This window comes from Salvelinus sp. IW2-2015, linkage group LG15, assembly GCF_002910315.2.
Source record: "Salvelinus sp. IW2-2015 linkage group LG15, ASM291031v2, whole genome shotgun sequence".
NCBI lineage: Eukaryota > Metazoa > Chordata > Actinopteri > Salmoniformes > Salmonidae > Salvelinus > Salvelinus sp. IW2-2015.
Window position 1 is genome coordinate 50860840 of NC_036855.1, and position 25593 is coordinate 50886432.

The following is a 25593-nucleotide window of genomic DNA, read 5'->3' on the forward strand; positions in this document are numbered from 1 at the left end:
TTTATTAAATTACTTAATAGGTACCTATATAATACAATTGATTATCTATAGCACAATTCCAGATAGGTTCGAACTTTGTATAAATAAGTAGAGCTAGCTGGGGGAGGTAATCAAGGATAGGTTTTGGAAACACTGCTTTAGAGAGTAAATGCTTGCTGTTAGCCATGAACATGACGTATGGAACACATACAGTGGGAAAACAATTAGTTATGAAATAAGTTGTAAACCAAAGACAAGCAGGCCTAAACAGAATATTATAGTCAAACTTTTTTGTTAAATAAGATTTATCTCCGTTATATGATCTCAATAAGTATGACGCGCTCCAACAATATGGAGGAATCTGTCATGGTTAAACGGCCATCGAGGGCTTTGGGGATTAATGACGGGCAAATTGGAGTTATTCTCGGAAAGATTAAAATTTTTCAGAGATACAGAAAGATTACATTTCTTATCCACAGGAAATACTGTATCTTGTCAAATTAGAAATGTAGTCCATCATTTCAATGGGAACCTTCTGATACCCATCAGTTGAGTAGCCACCGACTGTCATGTATAGCTGCTAGGTGATGATGCTCTCATTACAAAAGGACCTATTCAATTCCCCATCACCTTTCAGCAAGATGACCCTCCTGGATATTAGCATGTATTATCAGGCTATTACAGTTATTGCCAGGCTCCCATTGTTAATCTCAGTCATAAACCGCGTTCCTCTTTAATGCCCGACCCCATCCAACATCAAAGAAAGAATTTAAAATGCAATATGTTTAGTATTTACAGCCAGATGTGAAGAGGCTAAGCAATGCAGGCCCTGTCTTTGTGATATGTACAGTATCATCCAAGGATTTTGGCAGTCTTTAATTGCGGGCCAGTCGCTAAATGTTTAATGTTATGGAGGTCCCAATGGACACCGGCATTTACCAGACATGGTTGCCTAGGTAGGAAACATCAAAGTTAGTGTCAATAATAAAGAACATTTGTGAAAATCCCATAAAAGAGACTTTACAAAGACATGAATGGCGAATAGGCTAGACTGCATTGTAGTGAGTATTGAGCAGCTACAGGCGCTCATGTGTGCACATCCACTCACACACACACAAATACACACAAACACATACTCAGAAACCGCCACAGTACTCTAAGCCTAATCAGATGCAATGAGGAAGTGTGGCAAAAGTGGGTTGAATTTCCCCCAATCAATTCTATACAGTTACTTTCTCTCTGGTCAATTATGTGCCCGTTTTGACATCAACCAATCACTCAGCTCCATAGAATCGTTGAGATATCCAAAGTACTCTCATATAATTCTATCTAGAAAAAAAGATTGTGTTATAGGTGGTTGCCCACCAGAAATCTTAAAGCTACATTCTGGGAGGGAAGCTTCGGGAAACTTTTAGGATTTTCAGTGGTCATTTCAATTCTTGATACCGATTAATTAAAATTAGAACTTGCTTTTTTCTAAAACAAGTGTGTAAACAATGTATAGCTGTTAAAACTATTTATTGGGTGTCATGGACTGTCAGTTCTTCCATCTAGACCACTGCCTATGAAATTGAGAGGGGTTACATTTCCCTAGCCACATCCCTCAGGTGTATAACAAAACAACTGGTGGGATGGCCGCTTTGTTGTTTTTAAATCTGAGAATGTGAACTCAGCAAAAAAAGAAACGTCCTCTCACTGTCAACTGCGTTTATTTTCAGCAAACTTAACATGTGTAAATATTTGTATGAACATAACAAGATTCAACGACTGAGACATAAACTGAACAAGTTCCACAGACATGTGAKTAACAGAAATGGAATAATGTGTCCCTGAACAAAGGGGGGGGGGTCAAAATCAAAAGTAACAGTCAGTATCTGGTGTGGCCACCAGCTGCATTAAGTACTGCAGTGCATCTCCTCCTCATGGACTGCACCAGATTTGCCAGTTCTTGTTGTGAGATGTTACCCCACTTTTCCACCAAGCACCTGCAAGTTCCCGGACATTTCTGGGAGGAATGGCCCTAGCCCTCACACTCCGATCCAAAAGGTCCCAGACGTGCTCAATGGGATTGAGATCCGGGCTCTTCGCTGGCCATGGCAGAACACTGACATTCCTGTCTTGCAGGAAATCARGCACAGAACGAGCAGTATGGCTGGTGGCATTGTCATGTTGGAGGGTCATGTCAGGATGAGCCTGCAGGAAGGGTACCACATGAGGGAGGAGGATGTCTTCCCTGTAACGCACAGCGTTGAGATTGCCTGCAATGACAATAAGCTCAGTCCGATGACGCTGTGACACATCGCCCCAGATCATGACGGACCCTCCACCTCCAAATCGATCCCTCTCCAGAGTACAGGCCTCGGTGTTACGCTCATTCCTTCGACGATAAACGCAAATCTGACTATCAACCCTGGTGAGACAAAACCGCGACTCGTCAGTGAAGAGCACTTTTTGCCAGTCCTGTCTGGTCCAGCGACGGTGGGTCTGTGCCCATAGGCGACGTTGTTGCCYGTGATGTCTGGTGAGGACCTGCCGTACTGGGAGGAATGGTCTTCGCCCTAGGAATGGCCCTAGGCCTACAAGCCCTCAGTCCAGCCTCTCTCAGCCTATTGCGGACAGTCTGAGCACTGATGGAGGGATTGTGCGTTCCTGGTGTAACTCGGGCAGTTGTTGTTGCCATCCTGTACCTGTCCCGCAGGTGTGATGTTTAGATGTACCGATCCTGTGTGGGCCACTTGGACCACGTTTGGGGCTAAAGACTAAACATATAGTGTATGTTACTGACACACATACAAACTGTAGTCCTGGTCAGGACATGATTAACCCTATGATGTCCATATTAGGATAGCTTCAATCTCAGCAGGACACTACTGTATACTTATAGTGTGAAACACTTGTATGAACCACATCCTCTCKAGCAGCAGTAGTGTACTTCTTGGTAAAAGTAGCAATTAGAGGTCAGTAAAGCTGCATAAGCAACTGGTCTGGATGTATTTGATCATAAGAAATCCACTAGTGTTGTTTGTTTGTMGGGAGGTTTAGCAATAAGGACCTTCATGAAAACATTATTACGATTTTTGCCTTTGTTTACTCTATAATAGAATGCTACAACATAGTACTTCATGCACACATCAATGTACTTCAATTCATTTTATAAACCAAAAAGTGAACATGACACCTTTCATGTCATTTAGCAACCAGAATATAATTCCTCTGGTACCATTACTCAGCATATTGAGATAGGTTTATTCAGAGGTTGTGTCCACACTTGACACTTGCGTTTGACTTCTGCTTTCAGAATACAAAGATAGCATTGAAAAGACAGGTCTAGACTCACAAAAGTGGCTTCGTGGTCTGATTGTGTTCAGATCGGGCTGACCACTTCAGGAGGTGGTCTGGGAAGCTTTGTTTGCGGATTTCTCCTCAGTCTGGACGCAATCAGGCTACTGAAAGCGCATTCAGTAGCTGACATCATCAGCACTCCTACCACAAGTCTCCAGGAAACGTGTGTTTTGGGACCGAGAGGCATCTTTCCATTATAACATTTGGAGGAAATACGTTCCTAGAGTGTGAGGAACATGCTTACTGGCCTCAAATATTTACAAAAACCATTATGCTAACCCGTTTGTAATCCCTTTAGCGTTGCTTGCTAGCTTCCTGGCTTGCTACAGAGGTTAGCTGGCTAGCTGGCAACAGTATTTAGCTGGTGTCATCAGTTGTTATTGTGTTATTATTGTTGTGCATCTATTCCACCATTTGTAGAATGCATACTGGAAATTGAATATAGCGTGGGTAAAGGGAATCCGGATGCACAACGTAGGTGTAGATAGATGCGTTCAGAATTCCATGATCAGAACTCTATGATCAAAATACTAAAGCTGCATGAACTGCAAAGTCTAGACACGGKCAGATTTGTCTTGTAGTGATACCTGCTTAGGGACCACTGAATTAGTCTAGGTCAGAGCCATATACAGAAATGGACTGGCCATAGGATAGTTCTGGCAAATCCCAGATGGGCTTCATCTTGAGCAGAGTGTGCCTGTCAAAATTGGGGCTTTTGCGCAAAATTGTCATTATTTGGCCAATTATGGAGGACTCTCAAGGGAAGAAAAGGGCATGGTGTCAGGGCCTCGAGGGAAAAAATGGGCTGGCAAGGCCGATTTCTGGTCCCAGTCCGTCCCTAGCCATATACAGTATATAGACACAGTTGAAGTCGGAAGTTTACATACACTTAGGTTGGAGTCATTAAAACTCGTTTTTCAAGCACTCCACAAATGTCTTGTTAACAAACTATAGTTTTGGAAAGTCGGTTAGGATATATACCTTGTGCATGACACAAATCATTTTTCCAACAATTGTTTACAGACAGATTGTTTCACTTATAATTCACTGTATCACAATTCCAGTGGGTCAGATGTCTACATACACTAAATTGACTGTGCCTTTAAACAGCTTGTAAAATTCCAGAAAATGATGTCATGGCTTTAGAAGCTTCTGATAGGCTAATTGACATAATTTCACTCCAATTGGAGGTATACCTGTGGATGTATTTCAAGAACTACCTTCAAACTCAGTGCCTCTTTGCTTGACATCATGGGAAAATCAAAAGAAATCAGCCAAGACCTCAGAAAAAAATGTATAGACTTTCACAAGTCTGGTTCATCCTGGGAGCAATTTCCAAACAGCTAAAAGTACCACGTTCATCTGTAAAACAATAGTACCAAAGTATAAACACCATGGGACCACGCAGACGTCATACCGCTCAGGAAGGAGACGCGTTCCGTCTCCTAGAGATGAACCTACTTTGGTGCGAAAAGTGCAAATCAATCCCAGAACAACTGCAAAGACCTTGTGAAAATGCTGGAGGAAACAGTACAAAAGTATCTATATCCACAGTAAAACGAGTCCTATATCGACATAACCTGACAGGCCACTCAGCAAGGAAGAAGCCACTGCTCCAAAACCGCCATAAAAAGCCAGACTACGGTTTGCAACTGCACATGGGGACTCTGGTCTGGTGAAACAAAAATAGAACTGTTTGGCCATAATGACCATCGTTATGTTTGAAGGAAAAAGGGAGGCTTGCAAGCCGAAAACACCATCCCAACCCTGAAGCACAGGGTGGCAGCATATGTTTGTGGGGTGCTTTGCTGCAGGAGGTACTGGTGCGCTTCACAAAAATAGATGGCATCTTGAGGGAGGAAAATTGATGTGGCTATATTGAAGCAACATCTCAAAGACATCAGTCAGGAATTAAAGCTTGGTCGCAAATGGGTCTTCCAAATGGACAATGACCCCAAGCATACTTCCAAAGTGTGCAAAATGGCTTAAGGACAACAAAGTCAAGGTATTGGAGTGGCCATCACAAAGCCCTGACCTCAATCCTATAGAACATTTGTGGGCAGAACTGAAAAAGTGTGTGCAAGCAAGGAGGCCTTCAAACCTGACTCAGTTACACCAGCTCTGTCAGGAGGAATGGGACAAAATTCACCCCAACTTATTGTGGGAAGCTTGTGGAAGGCTACCCGAAAGGTTTGACCCAGGTTAAAACAATTTAAAGGCAATGCTACCAAATACTAATTGAGTGTATGTAAACTTCTGACCCACTGGGGATGTGATGAAAGAAATAAAAGCTGAAACAAGTCATTCTCTCTACTATTATTCTGACATTTCACATTCTTAAAATAAAGTGGTGACCCTAACTGACCTAAGACAGGGAATTTTTACTKGTACTAAATGTCAGGAACTGTGAAAAACTGAGTTTAAATGTATTTGGCTAAGGTGTATTTAAACTTAAGACTTCAACTGTATATCTTTATAAATATCATTATAAGCTTAACACATCAGTTGAGCCTCTGACACATTAATGCCACTTGTTACATATAAATTATTAGCAAAATCTATCAATTAAGCAGCTAGTCAGTCACTCAATCATGACTTCAAGTGTCTCATTGGGGTCATTTACACTATATATCACTATATATACAAAAGTATGTGGACACCGCTTCAAATTGGTGGATTCAGCTATTTCAGCTACACCCGTTTCTGACAGGGGTATAAAATCGAGCACACCGCCATGCAATCTCCATAGACAAACATTGGCAGTAGAATGGCCTTACTGAAGAGCTCAGTGACTTTCAACGTGGCACTGTCATAGAAGACTCTTTCCAACAAGGAAAACGCTAAATGCCCCAATGGATAGTGCCAACTGTAAAGATTGGTGGAGGAGGAATAATGGTCTGGGGCTGTTTTTCACAGTTCGGGCTAGGCCCATTAGTTCCAGTGAAGGGAAATCTTAACGCTACAGTATACAATGATATTATAGACGATTCTGTGCTCTCAACTTTGTGGCAACAGATTGGGGAAGGCCCTTTCCACTTTCAGTATGATTTTTWATTTTATTTTTTATTTAACCTTTATTTAACCTAGGCAAGTCAGTGCCCCCATGCACAAAGCGAGGTCCATACAGAAATGGTTTGTCGAGATCAGAGTTGAAGAACTTGACTGGCCTGCACAGAGCCCTGACCTCAACCCCATCGAACAACTTTGGGATGAATTGGAACGCCGACTGCGAGCCAGACCTAATCGCCCAACATCAGTGCCCGACCTCACTAATGCTCTTGTGGCTGAACGGAAGCAAGTCCCTGCAGCAATGTTCCAACATCTAGTGGAAAGCCTTCCCATAAGAGTGGAGGGACCAACTCCATATTAATGCCCATGATTTTGGAATGAGATGTAGAACAGGTGTCCACATTCTTTTGGTCATGTAGTGTATCTCATTCAACTTCGTAAAACACAATCCAAACTTCGAACATTCATCAACATATTCATAATCCAATATAAACTGTGCTTTCAACGGAATCTCCAGCATCATCAAATTAGCTTATTCAAATCTCTCAGGGGCTCTGCAAAATGTGCCAATGCATTGATTGTCTCTGTGCACACATCTTCTGCCACTACATTCATCACTTAGGAACACACTTGTAGAGAGGTCTACCAACCCAAGCTAAAATTCCATCAGGTCAAAGTAGACAAAACTGCAATGAGAGGAGTCCAAGTTTAATTATGTGTATCTGTCTTTAAGCCATATTTAAGACTCTCTGACAACCTTGGCTTTTCTTTCACAAAGACCCCAGTAATGGGAGTAGTGTTCAGGCACTCGTTTGAAAGAGGAATGATTTTATCAATGGTTTAATTAATCATTAAAACCTCCCTCCTCACTGCATGTCGCCTCATCTCTCCATTTCTCTCGCCTCTCCTCCACCCCCTCCTCCTCCTACTATTCCCCTCAATGCATTATTCTGCACACACACACACGCTCTCTCTCAAGAAATTGCAATATTCTGGGTAGCCCAGTTCCTTCTTTAGTTCCTTCTCTGACTTAACTTGCTCCTTTCCAGCAAGCAGGAGACAAGACCTGCCCCAAATCCCAGTGAACAATTCCAAGGCATTTTTAGCCAGTGAATTTCACCACCAAAGACATATCTCTTTCAGTTTAACACAGAGAATAGTTCAACAGATAAAGCATTATTTTGCCTTCAGTCTACTGCCTCAGAACATCATGCTCCGCACACATGCCTCTCCCGCCAGAACCCAGGCTGCCTAACCTATTTCGCAGGACCGGCCGGAGCTAAAGATTAGTATCTTCTATGATTAGCCATTGTGCATTCAACCTCCCCCTTTCTTTCAGAATTATTGAAGGTGAAGTAAGAATAATAGACCATTCATATTTTCGATTTACCTGGTGTTGAGGCTCAAAGCTGGACAAAGAAGCAGGAGGCATATAGCTCGGATTAATTTCATAGCTTTGTCTTGCACTCGCACTCCGATTCGCTCTCTCCCTCTCGATTGCTTTCTTTTTCCCTTTCTCTCTCTCTCGCTTGCTCACTCACTGGCTCGATCGCTTGCCTGCGCGCACTCACTTAGGCACGCACGCACACACACACACACACACACACAAACACACACACAGAGAGAAGCAGACAGATGCAACCCAGTGACTCTAACAGAGCAAGGGAGGATCTCTGGCTTTAAATAACACAGTGACACAGACAGACTTATTAATGAGGAAATGAATGGGGGTGGGGGGGGGGGGGGGGGGTAAGACTGGCAGAATCAGACTGGAGAGATGAGAGCAGCTCCCACTGAGCATAGCAGGGGCGTAGGCARGGGTGGGCCTCGGTGGACGCTGGCACACCCACTAGGGAGCCAGTCCCTACCAGGGCCACCCAATTAGATTTAGCAAAAACAAAACAAAAATACATTATTTTTTACAAAAATACTCCTCAGTATTTCTGGCTACACAGACTTCAGTTCAATGTCTATTTTTGATTTACATTTGGCTGAGTTCACTATAGGGGAATTCAACATGAAATCAACAAAGAAATATTACTATGACTTTGGATTTAGTTTAAAAGTTGGTAGGAAAAAAATCCCTTATGAATTCCCTTATGTTGAGGACTTTTTGCAAATCCAAACGTCATCACATTTTTTGTTGTTGTTGAAATTACGTGGAAACAATATTGAGTCAACCAGTTTTTGCCCAGTGGGCTGCCACTGGTGGTGAGAGCTGAGAGGCATTCTTCCTCATTGTGGCTTGAAGAATCCCTGGCAATGCAGCTCCTTCGCCTTTCACTCAGCACCTATTATTGCCTGCACTCTAAGGGACTACAGGAGCAGTTATGCGAGGATGGGAGCAACAGGGTCACCAGCATAACAAACACAGGGTTCACCAGCAGCCTCTGTGATTCATCCATAATGGAATGTATTCGTATTAATCAGCATGCTGAATATTACACCTGTAAATGCTACAAACAAATGGTCTTGAGTTTAAGGGGCTTTTTGATAGAAAGGGGGGATGGAAWMATCAAGTGATAAATGTATCATTCCTTCAACCCTGTTTCACACCTTTCTTCAGATTGTTTGGGCTGTCTGTTTGACCTCATCAAAGATTTAGTGAGATGGGTGCTCTTCAACATGATGTAGAGGATTTTGTGCATGTTTTAAATTAGGCATAGAGCGGTGTGAAATACGGGCAGAATATTCAACACGACAACACAAAAAGGTGGAGGTCATACGCCATAGGCATGATAAATGATTTCCATTAAGGATTTAAAAGAGTTTGGAGTCCATTGTGCACGGGGTAGTAACCTACACCTCGTTCTSTAGGACTTCCGCCCATTTATTGGGGTCTAATTAGTCCAAACCCCATGCATGGAAACACAGTGACCAGTTCTCAATGAGAGCTTTGGACCTCGGCATGCTTTGGTGACCGGAGAGTGACCTAAAAGAGGCACCATAATCCGTCTCAATTATGTAGCTTATCAGCCAGAAAGCGGACGTCCCAATGGTAGTGAGAGTGAACCTGTTTCGGGCATTATTATGGGAAAATTAATGCAATGCCGAAGAGTTAATTGTATGTTATTTATAATTACTTCATTACTATCATTGTAAATGTCACACCCTGATCTGTTTCGCCTATCTTTGTGCTTGTCTCCACCCCCCACCAGGTGTCTCTCATCTCCCCTCATTATCCCCTGTGTATTTATACACGTGTTCTCTGTTTGTCTGTTGCCAATTCGTTTTGTTAGTCAAGCCTACCAGCGTTTTTCCCCTTGCTCCTGTCTTTTCTATAGTTCCCGTTTTCTAGTTTTCCCGGTTTTGACCATTCTGCCTGCCCTGACCCATGCTTGTGTTTCTAGCTCCAACAGTAAAGTAATATCTAACAAGTAATATCGAACAATACACACAATCTAAAGTAAATGTCAGGTGTTAGTTGTGCAGAGGTGAGAACGGAGTCAGGCGCAGGACACAGAACTGASTAAAATAACYAACTTTACTCGGGAAAAATAATCAGGAAATAAATCCACGCAGGGATCACAAACCCTAACACAAAAGACTAACACAAACCAAGAACAATCAAGCACACAACATAATGAGAACCAGAGGGTTAAATAGGGAAAATAATAATAATGTAATGGGAACCAGGTGTACAATAAAGACATAACAAATGGAGAAAAAAACATGGATCGGTGGCAGCTYGAAAGCCGATGACGACGAGCGCCGAACGTCGCCCGAACAAGGAGAGGCACCAACTTCGGCGGAAGTCGTGACAGTAAAGGAATGGAATTAAGAATATATAAATATTTGGATGAGCAATGTCAGAGCGGCATAGACTAAGATGCAGTAGAATAGGATAGAATACTGTATATACTGTACATATGAGATGAGTAATGCAAAATATGTAAACATTATTAAAGTGACTAGTGTTCCATTATCAAAGTGGCCAGTGATTTCAAGTCTATGTATATAGGGAAGCAGCCTCTAATGTGCTAGGAATTGCTATTTAACAGTCTGATGGCCTTYAGATAGAAGCTGTTTTTCAGTCTCTAGCAGAGACTCCCAGCTTTGATGCATCTGTACTGACCTTGCCTTCTGAATGATAGCGGGGTGAACAGGCAGTGGCTCGGGTGGTTGTTGTCATTGKTGATCTTTTTGGCCTTCCTGTAAGATCGGGTGCTGTAGGTGTCCTGGAGGGCAGGTAGTTTGCCCCCGGTGATGCGTCGGGCAGACTGCACCACCCTCTGGAGAGCCCTGCGGTTGCAGACGGTGCAGTTGCCTTACCAGACGATGATACAGCCCYACAGGATGCTCTCAATTGTGCATCTGTGAAAGTTTGTCAGGGTTTTAGGTGCCGAGCCAAATAGAGTTAAAGTGACTATGCATAGATAATAAACACAGTAGCAGCATCGTAAAAGGGGGGAGGGGGGCAATGCAAATAGTCTGGGTAGCCATTTGATTAACTGTTCAGGAGTCTTATGGCTTGGGGGTAGAAGCTGTTAAGAAGTATTTTGGACCTAGACATGGCACTCCGAAACTGCTTTCCGTGCGGTTGCAGAGAGAACAGTCTATGACTATGGTGGCTGMAGTCTTTGACAAATTCTAGGGCCTTCCTCTGACAATGCCTGGTATAGAGGTCCTGGATGGCAGGAAGCTTGGCCCCAGTGATGTACTGGACCGTACGCACTACCCTCTGTAGTGCCTTGCGGTTGGAYGCCGAGCAGTTGCAATACCAGGCAGTGATGCAACCAATCAGGATGCACTCGATGGTGCAGCTGTAGAACTTTTTGAGGATGTGAGGACCCATGCCAAATCCTTTCAGTCTCCTGAGGGGAATAGGCTTTGTCATGCCCTTTTCACAACTGTCTTGGTGTGTTTGGACCATGATAGTTTGTTGGTGATGTGGACCCCAAGGAACTTGAAGCTCTCAACCTGCTCCACTACAACCCCGTCGATGAGAATCTCTTTCCTCTTTTTCCTGTAGTCCACAATCATCTCCTTTGTCTTGATCACGTTGAGGGAGAGGTTGTTGTCCTGGCACCACACGACCAGGTCTCTGACCTTCTCTCTATAGGCTGTCTCATCGTTGACGGTGATCAGGCCTACCAATGTTGTGTCATCGGCAAATTTAATGACGGTGTTGGAATTTTGCCAGGCCATGCAGTCATGAGTGAACAGGGAGTACAGGAGGGGACTGAGCACGCACCCCTGAGGGGCCCCCGTGTTGAGGATCAGCATGGCAGATGTGTTGTTACCTACCCTGGGGGCGGCCCGTCAGGAAGTCCAGGATCCAGTTGCAGAGTGAGTTTAGTGTTTAGTCCCAGCTTAGCGATGAGCGTTGAGGGCACTATGGTGTTGAACTCTGAGCTGTAGTCAATGAATAGCATTCTCACATAGGTGTTCCTTTTGTCCAGGTGGGAAAGGGCAGTGTGGAGTGCAATAGAGATTGCATCATCTGTGGATCTGTTGGGGTGGTATGCAAATTAGAGTGGGTCTAGGGTTTCTGGGATAACGGTGTTGATGTGAGCCATAACCAGCCTTTCAAAGCACTTCATGGCTACAGACGTGAGCCCTACGGGTCGGCAGTCATTTAGGCAGGTTACCTTAGTGTTCTTGGGCACAGAGACTATGGRGGTCTGCTTGAAACATGTTGGTATTACAGACTCAGTCAGGGACAGGTTGAAAATGTCGGTGAAGAAACTTGCCAGTTGATCAGCGCAAGTTCGGAGTACACATCAGTGATGTGTACGCTGAGGAATGTGAAGCTTTKCACCTTCTCCARTGCGGTCCCGTCGATATGGATAGGGAGGTGCTCCCTCTGCTGTTTCCTGAAGTCCACMATCAGCTCATTTGTTTTGTTGARGTTGGGTGAGAGGTTACGCATCCTTGTGGGGCCCCAGTGTTGTGGATAAGCGAAGTGGAGGTGTTGTTTCCTACCTTCACCACCTAGGGGCAGCCCGTCAGGAAGTCCAGGACCCAGTTGCACAGGGCGGGGTTCAGACCCAGGGCTTCGAGCTTAATGATGAGCTTGGAGGGTACTCTGGTGTTGAATGCTGAGCTARAGTAATTTAATTACAAAGACCATTTAATTACACGTAGGTCAAATCAATATACACTGTGACTATTTTATTTTACAAGAGCAACATAGGTTTCCAATGACCACACAGTTTTATATTCATATCAACCTCTAGTTGAGTTTCTGTATTACATTTTTCAGATATCTTGAAATGTCTCAGAGCTCTGAATACTACACAGTAAAAAATGATTGTTCCAGATAGGGGTTACTTGGCTTGTAACCATAGCTATATGCAGTGGGGAGAACAAGTATTTGATACACTGCCGATTTTGCAGGTTTTCCTACTTACAAAGCATGTAGAGGTCTGTAATTTTTTTATCATAGGTACACTTCAACTGTGAGAGACGGAATCTAAAACAAAAATCTAGAAAATCACAGTGTATGATTTTTAAGTAATTAATTTGCATTTTATTGCATGACATAAGTATTTGATCACCTACCAACCAGTAAGAATTCCGGCTCTCACAGACCTGTTAGTTTTTCTTTAAGAAGCCCTCCTGTTCTCCACTCATTACCTATATTAACTGCACCTGTTTGAACTCGTTACCTGTATAAAAGACACCTGTCCACACACTCAATCAAACAGACTACAACCTCTCCACAATGGCCAAGACCAGAGAGCTGTGTAAGGACCAAAAAAAAGAYTTCCACTATGGTTACAACAACACTTTTTATGGTTATTTAAAGAACCTTTATGGGGAATGGTTAAATAAAGAACCTTTCTCAATTAAAATAACCATTCAGAGGTTTTTATTCTGGTCAGCCATATTATATTGTTAAAATGCCATAGGTGTTATTATTGTGTTGATTGACAAGTTGAATCAAGTTACCTACCTCTGGAACAATTAAGTGAGCTAACGCTGGAACAGCTGGCGGTTCCTGAGGAGAGAATTGAGAAGCACTGACTGATTTAGTCAAGTGTTCTCAATTGACCCAAGGCCATGTGAGTCTTTAACAAGACACCCTCACTGTCCGTAGCCATATATAACATGTAATGGAACAACACAACACATTAGATCAAATAGAATGACACACCACTCATGGTTTCTGTGCTCAAACCACGCTCCAAAATATTCWAATGAACCCACTCCCCTACATTGAAATGATCACGAAAAAAGCAAATAAACCTTTTGTGAACTGTAAAGAACCATTGAAGAGCTCAAAGGGTCTTTGAGTCATTATGGTTCCTTCCACATAGAACCATCACCCTTGAAAGAAGAACCCTTGAGGAGCCRTCATTTTTGGTGTGTAGTTTATCTCCTCACACCCTCTCACATTACTGTGTGTCAGTGAGTCAATGTCATAGCCTCTAAGTGGCTGGGGAAACAGACATCTTACACATATTTTTTTAAGAAGAATCCTAGAGTGTCAGCTAAAGATTTACAGAAATCTCTGGAACATGATAACATCTCTGTTGACGAGTCTACAATATGTAAAACACAAAACAAGAATGGTGTTCATGGGAGGACACAACGGAAGAGGCCACTGCTGTCCAAAAAAACATTGCTGCACGTCTGAAGTTCGCAGAAGTGCACCTGGATGTTCCACAGCGCTTCTGGCAAAATATTCTGTGGACAGATTAAACTAAAGTTGAWTTGTTTGGAAGGAACACACAACACTATGTGTGGAGAAGTGAAGGCACAGCACACCAACATCAAAACRACATCCCAAATGTAAAGTATGGTGGAGGGAGCATCATGGTTTGGGGCTGCTTTGCTMCCTCACGGCCTGGACAGCTTGCTATCATCGACGGAAAAATTAYTCGAGAATGTAAAGCTATCTGTCCGTCAATTGAAGCTCAACAGAAGTTGGATGATGCAACAGGACAACGACCCAAAACACAGAAGTAAATCAACAACAGAATGGCTTCAATAGAAGAAAATACGCCTTCTGGAGTGGCCCAGTCAGAGTCCTGACCTCAACCCGATTTAAAATGCTGTGGCATGACCTTGAGAGTGGTTCACACCAGACATCCTAAGAATATTGCTGAACTGAAACAGTTTTGTAAAGATGAACGGTCCAAAATTCCTCCTGACCGTTGTGCAGGTCTGATCTGCAACTACAGAAAACGTTTGGTTGAGTTTATTGCTGCCAAAGGAGTTATTAAATCTAAGGGCTGACATTATTTTTCCACCCTACACTGTGAATGTTTACACGGTGTGTTCAATAAGGACATGAAAACTTATATTTTTTTGTGTGTTATTAGTTTAAACAGACTGTATTTGTCTATTGTTGTGACTTATATGAAGATCAGATCAAATATTATGACCAATTTATGCAGAATTCCAAAGTTTTCACATACTTTCTCTTGCCACTGTAACTATAGAGAACATACAAAAATGATAATAAAGGTAAAGGTAATAAGGTAAAGGTAATAAAGGTAATAAAAAATTTAAGTTTACACACTCTCAGGAATTTCATACATGATGGATCATTAGCTTTTACACTAACTTTCACATATCTAGATGGCTGGGTGGGGTGGGTGTGGAGCCAGAGACAGCAGTGGGGTCAAACTGTAGACCTCAGTTCCTACATTTGAACATAAAAATAGATTTTATCAAACAAAACTATGCTACATTTTATCTCTGGGACCCTCACGATGACAAATCAGAGCAAGATTACTGAATGTAAGTACATTATTTACCTTCAGAGGTGAATGTATCAAACCAGTTGCCGTGATACATATTTTTTTTGAGCACTCTCCTCAAACAATAGCATGGTATTTTTTCACTGTAATAGCTACTGTTAATTGGACACGGCAGTTAGATTAATAAGAATTTAAGCTTTCTGCCCATGTAAGACATGTCTATGTCCCGGAAAGTTGGCTGGAGTATACAACATAATTCTAGTCAAATTAGCGCACGTTAGCAACAACTGTCCCGGTTTAGGGACACCCATCCCATAGAGGTTAATTAACCTCGTTGAGCATTCTGCACTGTGCTCTTGCAGTCATCTTTGCAGGACGGCCACTCCATGGACTAATGAACATCAAGGCTTTTCTTAATCTTAGGTCTTCTGAGATCTCTTTTGTTCGAGGCATGGTTCACATCAGGCAATGCTTCCTGTTAATTAATAGCAAACTCAAATTTTGAGTTTGTTTTTTATAGGGCAGTTTAAACCAACATCTCCAATCTCGTCTCATTGATTGGACTCCAAGTTAGCTGACTCCTGACTCCAATTAGCTTTTAGAAAAGTCATTAGCCTAGGGGTTCACATACTTTTTCCAACCTACAATGTGAATGTTTAAATGATGCATTCAATATAGACAAGAAAATACAATAATTCGTGTGRTATTAGTTTAAGCACACTGTGTTTGTCTATTGTTGTGACTTAGATGAAGATCATATCAAATTGTATGACTAATTTATGCAGAAATCCAGGTKATTTCAAAGGGTTCACATACTTTTTCTTGCCACTGTATGTACTTGAAAATGTATCAATTGAACAAGTCGGCACATTTGGGCAAACTCCTGACAGACTTGATACAAAATATTGTGCAGTAATGTAATTCTTCACTGGATCAGTCTGAAACTTTGCACACACACTGCTGCCATCGGGTGGCCAAAATCAAAATAACTCCTAGACTCCTATCTTAAAGTATAGCCTTTCTCTTGCATTTCAAAGATGATGTTCATTCTTTTATCAGATTTAATGTGTTATATTCTCCGACATTAATTTCACATTTCCACAACCTTCAAAGMGTTTCCTTTCAAATGGTATAAAGAATATGCATATCCTTGCTTCAGGTCCTGAGCTACAGGCAGTTAGATTTGGGTATGTCATTTTAATCAAAAATTGGGGGAAAAAAGGGTATGACCCTTAAGAGGTTTTTAACATAGAGTTATAAAGTAAAAAAYTATGAGCCCTTTCTTTTTTGTTGCCATTTCTTCATAACCGTTTAGTATCTGCTCGGATACATTAGGACAGAATCTGAGTCAGTCAGGGTGCAACAGCATCAAAACAATGCTGATAGATGCACAATAATMTTAGCTTCACTCAAAATGTGTTTTTAGCTTTCAGATGTTGCTAGTTGTTTGTTTGAACCAGGAAATGTAAGCAACCCCAAAACTCATTCAGCTTGAGATCCACTCGAAATTCATCACCGAACCATGTGGGGGAAAACATGGTAAACATTGTCGGAATGATGGACCCGGTGTGATCAAAGCACCATAGTTCCCTCTGAGGATTCTACATCTGCAACCTCCTCTTCAGCAGCAGCAGAAGGAGCTACAGCCTCTACTGTAACTGCTTCTATAGCTCTCACTGACCCTACAGCATTGTCCCTCACTATCCTAACCCCTACCGCTCCTGCCCCACAATCCCTCCAGCCTTCAGTACCACTACAACCATAAATGTATACAACTCCCACTGCTGCTGCCATTATACCCCTACAGCACTAATGATGACACACACACACACACACACACACACAGCAGGGCGTCCTGAAGAGCAGCCTATAGTCCCTCGGGTGCTAAGTGGGTAGATGTGATAGAAATTTTCAAAAGTGAGTCCCAGAGGATTTAGAATGGAGGACCAAACAACATGTAACTTCTTCAATTCAACACAACTCCCCCCCCTCCCCCTAATAAATATTTATTCTTTAAAGGGAAAAGAGTTGGAGACTAAAATAATTAAACTGAAATCTGAAGTGTCGGGAACATTCTCTCATTTGAATGAAAGTATAAATCATGAATGTGTGAATAAACTAATAATCATGGTTTTGTAACAAGTAGGTGCCAGTACATTGTGTGCTATGTTTCCAGTATCTTGACAACCAAAAATGCAACTTATATACTGTATTGCATGTTTAATTAAATTGAGCCTGTTCTCTGATTACCAAAGTGTAAACATAGCAGGCACTTCAGTCCTCACTTTAATCAGTTTTATTCTGACCTTTTTTGTAAGAAATGGACAGAATCACCAGACTGCACAGTAAAAGCCCACTATAAACTGGAAGTTGGCAAGAGTGTTGAGGCCCAAGGCAGTTTTCAATCCTGGCAATATGAAAGCATATGGTTGAGCAAGGCGCACACTGCAAACGCTGTAAGTGTCTTCCCTACAGAGCCATCATAGTGTAGGCTGATAGAATACAGTGTGGGAGAACTTGATGAGAGACCTCAAAACACTGGCAATGGACTGCCTCARAGAGCCACAGTGCAGATGGTTAGCACTATGCCTTACACCAGTGATAGAACCTACTGGGAAGGTACAATTGTCATGTTAATGGATGGGTGTCTTGACTATAATGTTGGGATATAGTGAGTACATGGCAAACATCAACASAAAATAATCAAGCAATACAAAATTGTTTTGGTCCAAGTCCAAGTTATAATGCCTGTATCCTCTAATAAACAGATACAGCAAGGAATCAATAGACACACTCCTAAAAATGCACAATCAAATCAGAAGACAAAAGTAAATAAAAAGGATTATCATATATTGCTTTTGTTCACAAAGACTCACAGAAAAATAAGACATAAGGAAGGACAGTATTTCTGTGACATGTATTTGAAGAAAACCTGATTTGTTACAAGATACATCAAATAAAAAATAAAAAATATCTTCAAAACACTCAAGATCTATATAGTGGAAGCCTGGAAACTAGAAATGTTTATAAAACATATGTAAAGGCATTTTCAAGAAGTTCAGAACCTAGCTGTAGATTTGCTTCTTTCATGGATGCCACTCTGGTACAGACTGTAACGGTTTTCTTCCAGGGGTGAAGGAGAGGACCAAAGTGCAGCGCGGCTAGTGTTAAACATGTTTAATAAAGAACAAGTGAAACACTACAAACAACAATACAAAATAACAAATGTGCAAAAACCGAGACAGACCTATCTGGTGCAGACAATCACAGAGACAGGAAACAAACACCCACAAAATCCCAACACAAAACAAGCCTCCTATATATGATTCTCAATCAGGGACAACGATTACCATCTGCCTCTGATTGAGAACCATATTAGGCTGGACATAGAAACAGACAAACTAGACACACAACATAGAATTCCCACCCAGCTCARGTCCTGACCAACACTAAACAAGCAAAACACATAATAACTCTGGTCAGGACGTTACACAGACATAGGATCTTAATTTGATCACCCTGTTGCAGGAGAACCTTCCTGCAATGCAGGTTTAGAATTTAGGTTTAAAAAGACTTCTGAAGTTTGTCATTTCCACTTTGAAATTTTAGAAACATTTATCAACCCCAACAAAAATGTCCATCAATTATAATCCACTTAAATATTCACATCTCCTGTTGCTGCAGGATGATGTTTGTGTCGCAAATAGGCTCAAATCAAAGATCCTACATCTGTGCCACGACCAGTAGACAAATCTTTGATCTGAATCGCCAACAAAATCCAAATAATCGGGTCAGGTAAGGAAAGGCAGCTTCGATCATCTTTTAATAATTGATTATGTGGGTTAGACTTCCTGTCTAGACCCCGAACAAGGGATCTATTGATTAGAAGCCATTGATAGAGACGTCTCCCCCCTGGGCACGTACGTGCCTTGCGTGCCCGGTCAGTAATTCACCCATGGTTACTACAAGGTTTAGATAGCTGACTAGCAGTTGCCTGACGACTCAACATGGACTCTTCCGCTGCTCTATCGGCCGCTACATACTTCATTGCGGAGAAAAAAACGAATGTTCGTCTGCGTGGAGTGGCAATTGGCCGGAGCAATAAGGCTGGGTAGCCAGGCAAGACTAGCGGCTAGACTAATTTATCTATAAAATCTTAGCTGACTTTGGCTAATTGAGTGACTGTCAGTGACTGACATAACAAGAGGGAAAACTGCGGATGCACTACCAAATGTTTATATTGCACGGTGTGTATTCCGCTATTCTAACCAAGAGCAAGTTGAGACCCCGACTGACATCCTGGTTGGTGCCCCATAGCGGCCTCTTATATCGCTTATGACTAGAAATGYCGCTGATCAGTTGTGTGTATCCAGCTATATGCCTTAACGCCAAATAAATGGAAGAAATCTGGAAAAGACATGATGATTATCTTTTCCATTCATTTTGGATTGTGGTATATAGTTATATATACACACCTGATGGTGTGGTGAAAGGATTAATCCTGACATTACTTTTGACATCTGAAACCCTCCAACAAACTTTGATTTTGGAGTGTAATGTCCATTTAATGGTCAACATTTTGTCAGTCTGTCAAATAATGTCTGTTAAGTCTGTATCAATTCAGTTTCATACCTACGTTACCTTTGTCCAAGTGTTCTTTACTTCAACCTGCCTGCTGTAAAGGAACCTTTGTTATTAGTTGGCCTATGCTGCCATCTAAGGATATATATTTTTTTACATATTTTTTTTTACCAAACTAGAATACAAATCCTAAAGACCGGAATTGAGGCATTACAACACACACGCTCGCACACACGCACGAACTCGCACACACGTCTGTTGAAAGTCTACTTGTCATCTGCTGCCATCAGGTGGATTTCCCCTCCCAGTACTATCCAATTTGAGGTACTAGTTGTGTCAAAAGGCACCCAATAAAAATAAACAGATCTGAGCGTCCAAACCGAGGTCTCATATGGATTTCCTGTTTATATGTTAGGGAAAAGATCAGATATGTATCAGATATTCCAAATAATTGGCAAAAAATCAGAATTCGGTTGACTGTGAATGCACCCAAATTGTACAAAAACAGCACCCTGATTAAAATGTAATATAGTGGTGCAGCGGTCTAAGGCACTGCATCACAGTATTGCGGCATCACTACTGCCTGGGGTTCAATCCCATAGGGACTTAACCCGGAAGCCAGTGTCGTCCATGATTCGGAGGACGCATGACTCGACCTTCTTCTCTCCCGAGTCCGTTGCAGTGATGAGACAAGATCGTAATCACCAAATTGGGATGAAAAAGGGGGTAAATAAATGGTTATGGTGAGGGTTAGGGTTTCAGTGAAACTCATGTTTAATGAGTGGAATTTCTTTGAATTGCACTGAATTCAACTCTACTTCCTGTCACTCAAATTCTCATTCTATATCCTACGGGGTGGGGCCAATTCAAATTTCAATTAATGAGTTGAATCGGAGTCAATTACAAAATGTTGAATTAAGCCTAAGGCTGGTTTATGTTACTGTAGGGTATCTTCTGCCGCTAGCACATGGAACAGCTTTATTCTTGGAAAAAGTGATATTTTGAAATAAAGCTAATATTTTCAATTCAAGATATTTGGCAAAGGTAAGTGTTTGGAAACCTCAGAATCTGCTTTTTTTGATACTACACTGACCAAAAATATAAACGCAGCATGTTGATCCCATGTTTCATGAGCTAAAATAAAAGAGGCTAGAAATGTTCCATACGCACAAAAAGCTTCTCTCAATTGTTGTGCACAAATTTGTTTACATCCCTGTTAGTGAGCATTTGTCCTTTGCCAAGATAATCCATCCACCTGACAGGTGTGGCATTTCATGAAGCTGATTAAACAGCATGGTCATTACACAATTGCACCTTGTGACAATAAAAAGCCACTCTAAAATGTGCAGTTTTGTCACAACACAATGCCACAGATATCTCAAGTTTAGAGGGAGTTTACAATTGGCATGCTGACTGCAGGAATGTCCACCAGAGCTGTTGACAGAAAATCTCATTTTAATTTCTCTACCTTAAGCCACCTCCAACGTCGTTTGAGACAATTTGGCAGTACGTCCAACCAGCCTCACAATCGAAGAAAACGTTTAACCACGCTAGCCCTGGACCTCCAAATCTGGCTTCTTCACCTGCGGAATCGTCTGAGACCAGCCACCAGGACAACTGATGACACAATGGGTTTGCACAACCAAAGAATTTCTGCAAAAACTGTCAGAAGCCATCTAAGGGAAGCTCATCTGCATGCTCATCGTCCTCACCAGGGTCTTGAGCTGATTGCAGTTTGGCGTCATAACCGACTTCAGTGGGCAAATGCTTACCTTCGATGACCACTGACACAATGAAGAAGTGTGCTCTTCACGAATGAATCTGTTTCAACTGTACCTGGAAGATAGCAAGCGTTTATGGCGTCGTGTTGGGGCGAGTGGTTTGCTGATGTCAACGTTGTGAACAGAGTACCCCATGGTGGCGGTGGGGTTATGGTATGGGCAGGCATAAGTTACGGACAGCAAACACTACTGCATTTTATTGATGGCAATTTGAATGCACAGAGATTGAGTGACGAGATCCTGAGGCCCATTGTCGTGCCATTCATCAGTCGCCACCACCTCATGTTTCAGCATGATAATGCACAGGCCCATGTCGCAAGGATCTGTACACAATTCCTGGAAGCTGAAAATGTCCCAGTTCTTCCATGGCCTCATACTCACCAGACAAGTCACCCATTGAGTATGTTTGGGATTCTCTGGATCGATGTGTACGTTCCAGTTCACGGCAATATCCAGCAACTTCACACAGACATTGAAGAAGAGTGGGACAACATTCCACAGGCCACAATCAACTGCCTGATCAACTCTATGCGAAGGAGATGTGTCATGCTGCATGAGGCAAATGGGGTCACACCAGATACGGACTGTTTTCTGATCCACACCCCTACCTCTTTTTTTAAAGGTATCTGTGACCAACAGATGCATATCTGTATTCCCAGCCGTGAAATCCATAGATTAGGGCCTAATTAATTCATTTAAATTGACTGATTTCCTTATATGAACTGTAACTCAGTAAAATCTGTGAAATTGTTGCATGTTGCATATTTTTGTTCAATAGCACCCATAAGCTTTGTTTAGTCATCTTCTCCCTGGTCTTCACAACTATCCATCTTTCCATGTGTATAAACATCAAATTACTATAGCCAATATACAATACATTCCTTGCACCCCCCGCACATCAAAGCAACTATAGAAGTCTTTTCTATTGCAGGTGCCCCTAATCGTAAAGGCTCGTATCAGGTTTCAGAAATAGGATCCTTTTAAAGGCCCTTTTTACTCAAAAGCCCTTAAACTGTGCTGAGTATATGGTTAACATGAATATTTGATGGGGCCACTTTAAGTTCCATGTTATCTTCTGTGTATATACAGTACCTCAGATAGTAGGTGTAGTTTGTGGCTTTCAAAGAATATACTTAAACATCTAAGCAGCTAATGCTTTCTACTGCCTTAAAGATCGATCTTGAGGAAAGATCAAATACACCTGCCTCTTCTACTTTCAAAAATATACTCTCTTAGCACATCTGCAGAATGTTCATTTTATTCACATGATACTGCAACAAATATTTACATTTTATTACTAGAAGTTTTTGATATTTACTTTGTATTTTGATGAGACATGAACAACAAACAGAATTGTAATACTCTTATTACGCTTGATTTTAATCTTATCCCCACAAATATTTATAGAATTACATTCTACAGTAGTTGCTAGGTCCATCTTCCGATCGAATGTGTCCAAGTCTCTTATCCAGGTATCCAGGTGTATCACTTTCCATAGAGCACTAACACAGCTATTCTAGAGAGGCACGCTGCCAAAACAACATGTTTCACTTTCCCCCTGTGAATACCCAAATCGCAGACGCTGTTCAGAGCCCCAACCCATCCGGCTCAGTCAGGCAGGAAGTCCCTGAATGAGCTGAAGCTGAAGCTGCGGCCAGGGGTGCCAGGAGGATTGGAGTTGATCCTGGGGATCTTCTCCATCAGCTTGGAGACTGCTCTCCTGCGAAATGAGGCGGGGGAAGTGTCAAGCTGCTGGATCACATCTCCATAAAGAACACTAAAGACGGCAGCTGTCTCTTCCCATCCGTCACGCACTGAAATCTCATGGAAGGGCAGTTTTAGGCCCTGTGACAGGCCTTCTCCATCCTCAGTGCTCACCATTCGGTCAAACTCAAGGTCCTTCTTGTTGGCCACAATAACTATGGGTGGAGGCTCAGGGCTGCACTTTCGGGCGCCTGAAGAGGAGTGGATGTGATTGACGAGGAAACAGAGYCGCATGACCTCGTCAAAGCTACACCTATCTGTTACAGAGTACACAATCACAAATCCATCTCCCCACTTGATCTTCTCTTCGATCAGCAGGGCATCTTCCTCCTTACAATAAATGTATATTTAGATATAGAACTGCAACAACAACACAAAAATCATATATCAATATAAAAAACTATACACTGAGTATAACAAACATTAGGAACACCTTCCTTAATATTGAGTTGCACCCCCCCAACTCCCTTTTGCCCTCAGAACAGCCTCAACTCGTCGGGGTATGGACTCTACAAGGTGTTAAAAGCGTTCCACAGGGATGCTTCCCACAGTTGTGTCAAGTTGGCTGGATGTCCTTTGGGTGGTGCACCATTCTCGATACACACAAAACTGTTGAGTATGAAAAACCCAGCAGTATTGATGTTCTTGACACAAACAGGCGCGCCTGGCACCTACTACCATACCTCGTTCAAAGGCACTTAAATCTTTTGTCTTGCCCATTCACCCTCTGAATGGCACACATACACAATCCATGTCTCAAGACTTTAAAATCATCTGGTCAGCCTATGTCATGGAAAGAGCAGGTGTTCTTAATGTTTTGTATACTCAGTGTATATGATTGAGTGGAATGTATTTGCAGAAATAATATGGCCAATTGACTGGTAACACATAGGTCTTCAAACTACTGACCATGGTTGCATTATAATGAATACTCAGGATTCTGAATCTGGACAGACACATGAGTGGTCAATGATGATTAGATAGCCTACAATTCTATGTCAAAACAATTTAGATTGTTTCATAGGATGATTGCATAACTGTTAGGTTAAGCCAAGCACGCTCACCTGCCCTGCTGTGTCCAGTATTTCAAAGTGTACCACATCACCACCAATAGACATMTCATGTCTGTATATGGTCTCTGCAGAAAGACATGCCAATTGTTTGTCAAACTTGATAGAGTGAGCCATGTTTATATTAGATTCATTCTAATGATTTATTAGTCCTTAATACACTAGGCTACACTGCGTCTTTACGCATGGCATGACATATCGGATTAAAGTCGACGCAATCCCTCTCCCTCTGAATACCTACCGAGCGTTGGGTCATACTCGCCAATGAATCTTCTAGTGATAAATCGCACAGCCATTGCTGTAAAATACGAAATGAAATATGAGTTTTATGAAAATTGCTTTTGATAGATATTACACGTGTGAAACTGAAGCAAGTCTGGAACTAGAGCGCAAATCAGGATAATCTGATGATAACCCATAARTTATGCTATAATATTTTCTACATCAATGATTGTTTCTATGCTAAAGTGGCTCTGTGCTTACCAGTTTTGCCAACAGCCGCTTGGCCCAATATCACTATCCTGACCGTTCTCGAAGACAAACTGCCTGTCCTTTTCAAAGTTCTGGATAGACCAAAATTGGTGGACATGGTTTCTTTATCCATTGGATGTTGTTAAATTAGTCATCAAATTCAACATTCAAAACCATAAAAAGTTCCCAATTCATATTCGATGCGTTCCCCGAGCTCTACGAGATTGTACCAGCACCCGCACTCTTGAATAGCAACCTGGACTCAGGAGTAGACGTAACATAGCCTGGCCATCAAATTAGTATGATATGGTATGTATTAATTTGTGGATGTCCATTATCCATTTATTATATGTTAGGTATTAGAATTCGTATGGTTAGCTATCCTTAACAATTTAACCTAAGTAGTTGCAAAGTTGTTCATTAGCTAAAATGCTAAAGTTGCTCGTGATGACATTCAAACACGCAACATTTGGGTTACTAGACATCCACACTGCCCAATCACCCTCCGAAGACAGTAACATTCTGTCTTATATAATTATACCATAATATTTTGAGTTTTAAAAGAACTGACCTTTCAATGAGGACTCAAATCTTTTTCCAGTTCACTTCACCTATTTTGTGGGCCGAGTCCTCTCTGCATTCACATTGCTATGTTTAGAAAGGAACCAAGATCTTTTTCCAACATGCACTCTGGGTTTTTACAAAGTGCAGGACAAGCCATTTAATCCAAATGTGTTACTGGACAGCTAGATATACCTACTTACATTTTAGAAGCTAATAGATTGCATTTAGTTAAAGGTACATTTGATTGGTAACATAATACATAGCAATAGAGTAACTGCAGAATAAATAATGCTGTCATTGAAAATTGTACACCCAAGGTGGGCTACTGCCCCTTTAAGAGCTAGAATAGATTGCCTACCCTATGGTGTGATTTTCACCAAA

At 41.8% G+C, this 25593-nt stretch overlaps 2 protein-coding genes across 4 annotated transcripts in view; both read right to left on the reverse strand.

Moving 5' to 3' along the window:
• The window catches only part of LOC111974094 (leucine zipper protein 2-like), a 185317-nt gene extending 177445 nt beyond the window's left edge, over positions 1 to 7872 (reverse strand). For both annotated transcript variants that reach the window (XM_024001659.3, XM_024001658.3), the window contains exon 1: positions 7721 to 7872. In XM_024001659.3, the coding sequence (XP_023857427.1) occupies positions 7721 to 7782 (62 nt within the window). In that variant the 5' untranslated portion in view covers positions 7783 to 7872. The remainder of the gene's footprint in view (positions 1 to 7720) is intronic.
• A 14708-nt stretch (positions 7873 to 22580) lies between these two features.
• LOC111974095 (ras-related and estrogen-regulated growth inhibitor) lies at positions 22581 to 24891 on the reverse strand. Of its 2 annotated transcripts, XM_024001660.2 has the most exons (4): positions 24661 to 24891; positions 24419 to 24475; positions 24172 to 24245; positions 22581 to 23437 (listed from the first exon to the last, which is right to left on the reverse strand). In XM_024001660.2, the coding sequence occupies exons 1-4, from the start codon at positions 24779 to 24781 to the stop codon at positions 22952 to 22954; spliced, it is 738 nt and encodes a 245-aa protein (XP_023857428.1). In that variant the 5' UTR covers positions 24782 to 24891; the 3' UTR covers positions 22581 to 22951. The 2 variants fall into 2 exon arrangements, with proteins under 2 accessions (XP_023857428.1, XP_023857429.1); XM_024001661.2 differs by lacking the exon at positions 24419 to 24475.
• Between the last annotated feature and the right edge of the window lie 702 nt (positions 24892 to 25593).